This window comes from Epinephelus fuscoguttatus, linkage group LG6 (genome assembly GCF_011397635.1).
Source record: "Epinephelus fuscoguttatus linkage group LG6, E.fuscoguttatus.final_Chr_v1".
Classification (NCBI taxonomy): domain Eukaryota; kingdom Metazoa; phylum Chordata; class Actinopteri; order Perciformes; family Serranidae; genus Epinephelus; species Epinephelus fuscoguttatus.
In genome coordinates this window covers 1,640,435-1,648,035 of record NC_064757.1, presented here as the reverse complement: position 1 = coordinate 1,648,035, position 7,601 = coordinate 1,640,435, and the positions used below count along the sequence as shown (strand labels likewise).

Genomic DNA, 7,601 nt, shown 5'->3' with positions numbered 1-7,601 from the left:
CTATAATTGTTCCTATTTGTAAGCCAGGTAAGGACTCGAGTTTGCCAGAGAGCTACAGGCCAATAGCTCTAACATCTCATATGGGCAAAACTATGGAAAAAATTATTAATGAAAGGTTGAATTACTATTTAGAAACAAGGGGAGAATTAAAATGCTATCAAAGTGGATTCAGAAAAGGAAGGAGCATGGTAGATCCTGCTTTATGCTTAGAGCACGAGATAAGGAGAGCCCATGTAAATAAAGAAAGTATAGTGGCTGTGTTTTTCGATGTGGAAAAAGCGTACGATATGATGTGGAAGGAGGGGGTGCTTATTAAATTATATCATATGGGAATAAGAGGGAAAATATTTAGATGGATCAAGAATTTTCTAACTAACAGGAAGATATCAATAAGGGTGGGTAAAAACTTGAGTGAAAACTACAAAGTTGAGAATGGAACACCTCAAAGTAGTATTATTAGTCCGATTTTATTTTCAATCATGATAAATGACATACTTAGTAACGTATGCATTTCTATTGGTGTTTTGTTATTTGCAGATGATGGGGCTATGTGGAAAAGGGGGCGAAATATTGCATTTATTGTTGGGAAATTGCAGGAGGCTATTGGAAAGGTAGAAGCTTGGGCATTGAAATGGGGCTTTAGATTTTCAGTTAACAAAACAAAAGTGGTTGTCTTCACCAAAAAGAGAATACAAAATCAAATCAATCTTAAGTTATATGAGCAAGATTTAGAAATAGTGGATTGTTTTAAGTATTTAGGGATGTGGTTTGACAAAAGGATTACTTGGAAAACACATATTGAAAAAGTAGTAGGAAAGTGTAAAAAGATATTGAATATTATTAGGTGTTTGAAAGGAAGAGATTGGTGAGCACATTGCATAGTATATGAATCTGCATCAAAAACAATGTTAAAAAAACTGGATAGCATACAGTATCAAGCACTACGAGTGTGTTGTGGTGCAAAGAAAACCACTCCAGTGTCAGCCTTGCAAGTAGAGATGGGTGAAATGCCTCTAGAAATCAGAAGAGAGCAAATATCATTGATATATTGGGCACATTTAAGGGGACATGGAGAAAACCATCCAGCTCAGAATATTTTAAAGCCATGTCAAGAGAAAGAAAGAAGAAAGGTACAAAGTTTTGGATGGACAATTGGAAACCGGGGCGGCACGGTGGTGTGGTGGTTAGCACTCTCGCCTCACAGCAAGAGGGTTGCCGGTTCGATCCCGGGCGTGGGAGCCCTTCTATGTGGAGTTTGCATGTTCTCTATCAGCGTGGGTTCTCTCCGGGCACTCCGGCTTCCTCCCACAGTCCAAAGACATGCCGATTGGGGACTAGGTTAATTGGTAACTCTAAATTGTCCATAGGTGTGAATGTGAGCGTGAATGGTTGTTTGTCTCTATGTGTCAGCCCTGTGATAGTCTGGCGACCTGTCCAGGGTGTACCCTGCCTCTCGCCCGATGTCAGCTGGGATAGGCTCCAGCCCCCCCGCGACCCTCAAGAGGATGAAGCGGTTAGAAGATGAATTGAAAACCGAGTTAAAGAAAGTAGGATAGCTGATAAAAATATGAGTAAAACAGTTCCACTTTCTATTGTCCCACCTTGGACACTGGAAGAGGAAATTATCGATTTGAGATTACTAAAGAAAGAAAAAGGGAAAAGTGTGAGTGTGAGTGAAGTGAACAAATATATAAATAGAAAATACAGTCAGTTTATTAAAGTATATACAGATGCATCCAAATCAGGACAAAACAGAGTAAGAATAGCATTTGTAGTTCCAGATTTAAATATTGTATTGAATAAAAGAGTCAATGATGATTTAGCAATATACACAGGAGAGCCACTGGCCATTCATATGGCATTGAACTGGGTACATGAAGTCAGACCAGGTAAAGCGCTTATAGCATCAGATTCCAGTAGTGCATTGGTCAGTATAAAACAGATTCAGTCAGATATAAGACAAGATATAATATTCGAGATAGCACATATATTACAGGGAATAAAGAGAACAGGAGCAGAGATCAAGTTCATTTGGGTTCCAGCACATATAGAATTTGAGGGGAATGAACTGGCCGATAAGTATGCCAAGAGTGCAACAAGAAAAGAACAAATATCAATGGTTGTAACATACAGAAAAGCCGAGATTAAAAGTATAGTAAAATCAGAGATGAAGAAGAAATGGCAGAAGCAATGGGACAGAGAGCAGAGGTCGACATTTTTACAATATACAAAGGAATGTTGGAGAAATGAGAGAATGTCGTAGGAGCAGCAAAAAAGAAGACATCATAACACACATGAGATTTGGTCATACGGGGTTAAATAGCACATTATTCATAATACACACAGAAACATGAAACAGGAAATTGTGAACATTGTGAGTCAGGTGAAACTGTGGAACATATCCTCTTCCAGTGTCCAAAGTACCAAACACAGAGAAACACACTCAAAGCAACATTTAAGAGAAATAAGATACCGTTTAATGTAGCAGATCTATTGAGGAGAAACTCAGGGGATGTTGTATTTGGAGAGATTTTTAGGTTTTTGGAAGCAACAGGGCTTGTTAAAAAATTTAATACATAGTATATTCTGTTCCACACTCCAGTCCAGAAGGTGGCGGTAATGCACCTGAAAAGTTGTTTGCCAACCGCCATAAAAAGAAAGAAGAAGAAGCAGAAGAAGAAGAAGAAGAAGAAGAAGAAGCGTGTAAAGATGGTTGCCGCTGTAACTAAGCCATACCCGGGTCGATTGAGAACTTTCTGGTTCATATGTCCAATGTTTCATTGGAAAAACATCCGTGAATTAACATGTTTGTTTGTTACCGTGTGTATTTTGATGAGGCAGTCATTGGCAGACGACCGGGACTTTATGGAGGACTTTTTGAAGCGGGAATATTCTCTGGCAAAGCCATACCGTGGTAAGTTTACTGTCAACTAATGTTCACGTAAGCCTGATTTATGGTCCTGCGGCGTACCTACAACGTACCTACGTCGCTGCCGTGACGCCGTCGTGAAGCCTTCGAACTTCGACGTCACTCCATTTCGTCGCAGCCTCCTACCGCCAGAGCGATAGGAGGCTGCGTTCCTTTCCTGAATGGTTATCGTCGTCTCTAGTTGATTCTTTGTTTAGCTTCCGGCTTTTCCGGTCACAGAGAAATGAATGCGGAGCACGGACAGACGGCTCCGTCTGTATCCGTATTGAACGTTGAGCATAAATGGGCCTTAATACTGCCACATATGTGCAACATCTACATCGCAACAGAAGATGTTTAAAGACAACACAGTGCTTTTATTCACCTCAACCCCAGAGTGGGATATATATATATATATATATATATATATGTATATGTATATATATATATATATATATATATATGTATATGTATATGTATATATATGTATATATATATATATATATATATATATATATATATATATATATATATATTTATATGTATATATGTATGTATGTATGTATACAGTATTTATATACTGTATAAACACCATATACACAATACAAAACACAGTATAGCATATTATGTATAGAATAATATGTAGATCTGAGGTCTGCTCAAACTGTCAGCTCCTTTTAAATCGGGGCTAAAAACACTATTGTTTACTGAAGTGTACTCTTAGATTAAATACTTACCTGCTGTATTCTACTGCTCGTACTTTTTAACTACACTGCTGATTTATGCCTTTTATTATTCTACTTCTTTTCTTATCCGGACGGTTCAATGTATTGAGCCTGTTTTTATTTTATGTTACTGTATTTTATTATTATCACTATCATTCTCAATTTCTATTTCCCTTTTTTTTCAATTCTCTTTTTTATTAGGATTTTACATGGTTCACATGTTCATTGACATAACATTTCACCATTCTCATCCATTCATCCGTAAATTACAGTTGAATCTCCACAGTATATCCAAGACTATATAACTAATACAGAGATGAATGCTTGGTCCATCCACCATATTATAAGACAATCTGTTAATACAATATAAGAACTAAACTTCGTAGAACAGGAACGCTGGGGTGCACCTCCACTATATTTAAAAAAACAAAAAAAACCTTAAACATTAAAAATGAAGTAAAAAGGGGAAGAATAGGAGAAAAGGGACATACAATTTAGTATTAGACAAAAGATGGTCGCACCAGTGTAACATATATGATCCATCTTTCCCATCTCTTCAGAAATACACTTTGTTGCAGTCTTATGGCAAATGTAATTCTTTCCATCTTAAAAATGTTATAAATAATGTCAATCCACTCATCCACCGTAGGTTTTTCTAGTTTTAACCACTTCCTTGTAATGGCTTTCCTACAGGCAGCACTAAGAATCTGAAATAGATATTTATCATTAGAGGAAAAATTATCTGGTGGTAGAGCCCCTAGATATAAAGAAACAAACGTAAATGGAATGTCCGTCAGAAATATTTTTCGTAAAATTTGATAGACCTCCTGCCAAAAAGGTACCAAATACTGGACAAGACCAGAATATGTGAAAATGATTTGCCTCAAGGCATCCACACTGTCTCCAACATGCAGATGAGTTGGTGTAGTGTCTTTTTTGAGCTGGCGTTATAAAGAATCTAATAAGGTTTTTCCAGCAGAACTCTCTCCAAAGTGTTGAATTCGAAGTTTTCCATTGTACCCCACATAACTGTTCCCAGTCTTCTGCATTTAGAACTAGGTTCCCTTCCTTCTCCCATTTCTGTTTCACATGCAGTGAGCTACCTTTCATTTGTTGTAAACCCCTATAAAGTTTTGAGATGGTTTTTTGGTTTGGGCCCGAAGCATAAGCATCTGTAAAGACTTTTAATAAAATGTTATCCCATTGCTCTTGTGTGATCTTCTTCCTAATTTGCTCAATGTAATGACGGGCCTGTAGAAATCTATAAAAATCATCATTATTCAAACTGAATTGTCCCTTTAGGTTTTGAAAATTGTTCACTGACCCCTTACTCAAAAAAGTGCAATATGCTGTTAAACCATGAGTTACCCATCCCTTAAACCTTGTATCCCAATTTTTAGGCACAAAATCTGGATCAAACGCACACCACCTCAAAACTTTTATCGCTTCCTTTAAATGATTTTGAGCTATAACCCTGTCCCACAGCTTAAGTGGCAAAACAATCCACGGGTTTCCCAGATTCCCATTAACTTATTCATCAACCCCTTATCCCCTATTGCCGCTTGAATTGGAAACTCCCCTGTCATATCCCCCTCAATCTCCCTCCATCTAGCCCTGTATTCTGGATTACACCAACATATTAACGGTCTCAGTTGAGCAGCAGTATAATAATCTTTTAGACATGGGAGCCCCCCCCCCCCCCCAATCTTTTGCTAATTGTAAACTCTGATATTTAATTCTTGGTCTTCACCCCTCCCAAATATATCTCGAAATAAGTTTATCCCACTCCTGAAACTGTTGATCAGATATATCTAGTGGAAGGGATTGAAAGAGATACAACATTCTCGGCAGAATACTCATTTTAACTGATTCAGTACGAGATCCAAAATTAAGAAAAGGTATTGAATCCCATCTCCTTATGTCTTCCCTAATTTTGTTGTTCAGGGGGATAAAGTTGAGTGAAAACAATTTTGACAGGTCTGTAGGTATAATTACCCCCAGATATCTCATGGATTCAGCTTCCCATCTCAAGTTATACCTCTTCTTCACATTTTCTGAGGGACTGTAATTAAAAGTAAGAATTTGTGTTTTTGAAACATTCAACTTATATCCTGAAAAAGATCCGTATTGTTCCAAAAGTGAAAACAACTGTACAAGAGATTGTTCTGGGCTGGATAACTGTAACAATATATCATCGGCAAACAAGGAAATCTTTTGTTCTCCTCCTTTCATACATATTCCTTTAATGTCTTTATTCTGAATAATCCACTGACTAAGGGGCTCAATAAAAATCGCGAATAAGAGGGGGCTAATTGGACAGCCCTGCCTTGTTCCGCGTTCCAGTGAAAAGGGGTTTGAAACTACTCCATTAATTTTAATTCTTGCCCTTGGGTTATCATAAAGAGCCCGTATTGTCTTAATAAAAGAATTGTGAAAACCAAATTCCTCCAAAACTCTAAACAGAAAAGACCAATTTACGCAATCAAAAGCTTTTTCTGCGTCTAACCCTACTAATACTGCTGACAGATTACTGTCTGTTATATGACTTATTACGTGCAAAGTCTGTCTAATGTTATCTTGGGTTTGTCTCTGACGCACAAAACCGGTTTGATCAAGGCTAATGATTTGTGGTAGCAGTCCCTCTATTCGCTTGGCCAATATATGTGTAAAAATTTTATAGTCCTGATTTAATACGCTAACCGGTCTATAATTACTACATTCCGATTTATCCTTCCCTTCTTTTGGAATAAGTGAAATTACCGCTTCCCTCCAAGAGGGGGGTATCATGTTCCTCTTAAGGACCCAATTAAAGGTAGACTGCAACATAGGGATCAACGAAACCCCCATTACCCTGTACCACTCTGACGGAAACCCGTCTGGGCCTGGGGCCTTCCCTGATTTAAGATGGGCTATGGCTGCGCTAATTTCTTTCTCTGTTACTTCCTCTGCAAGTCGGTTACTCTGTTCAACCGTCAGTTTAGGAAGAAGAATCTTCTCAAAAAATTCTTCCATTTTTGTTTTGTCAACATGAGGTTGAGAGTATAGTTTTTGAAAGTATATCTCAAAACTCTTTTGTATATCTTTCAATTTATGGTGTATTACATTCGTCAACGGGTTTTTAATTTTATAAATTGAATTCTCCGCTTGCTGCCTTTTCAGCCTATAAGCTAACAATTTGCTGGCTTTCCCTCCCCCTTCATAATATTTCTGTTTTGTAAATATTAACTTCTTTTGTATATCTCTTGTATATATCTCATTTATTTCATTCTTTTTCTTCCTAAGTGCTTCTTTAATCTCCTTGTCATTTGCATCTTTATGCTTTTGTTCTAGCTGTTTCAATTCTGCTTGCAGCTGATTTAATTCTTTTAGCTTAGCTTTCTTTAAATGAGAAGTATATCCAATTATCTTATCTCTTAGCACAGCTTTACATGTGTCCCACAATATTGGAGGTGAAATCTCACCATTGTCATTCTGTTCCAAAAACTCAGTAAAATCTTTATTAATTTGGTCCTTCATATGATTCAATATATGAATGTTTAATCTCCATAAGGTGTTTCTCTGATATTGTTCGAGATATAGTTCTAAATAAAGAGGGCTATGATCTGAAAGGTCCATAATCCCCATGCTACAGTCACCAACCCTGTGCAAATCTTTACTAAAGATTAAAAAATAATCAATCCTTGAATATATCAAATGTGGATTAGAAAAATATGTATAGTCTCTCTTCAAAGGATTTAACTCTCTCCAGACATCTATTAAACCAATATCTTCCATTGTCAAATTGATCCTTTTATTCAATTGACTGGGCAGAGTAACATGTACTTTTGAAGAATCAAGTTTAGGGCTTAATCTAATATTGAAATCCCCCCCGCAAATTAAGACACCTTGAGATTCTGCTATTATCAAATCAAATATTTGTCTAAAAAAACTCCAATCCGAATTAGGGGGAGCATAAATATTCAATAAAG

General features: G+C 37.0%; 1 protein-coding gene across 2 annotated transcripts in view; it reads left to right on the top strand.

Moving 5' to 3' along the window:
• Positions 1-2,663: 2,663 nt before the first annotated feature.
• LOC125890262 (VIP36-like protein) overlaps positions 2,664-7,601 on the top strand; it is a 114,307-nt gene continuing 109,369 nt past the window's right edge. For both annotated transcript variants that reach the window (XM_049578821.1, XM_049578820.1), the window contains exon 1: positions 2,664-2,914. In XM_049578821.1, coding sequence (XP_049434778.1) covers positions 2,710-2,914 — 205 coding nt within the window. In that variant the 5' untranslated portion in view covers positions 2,664-2,709. The remainder of the gene's footprint in view (positions 2,915-7,601) is intronic.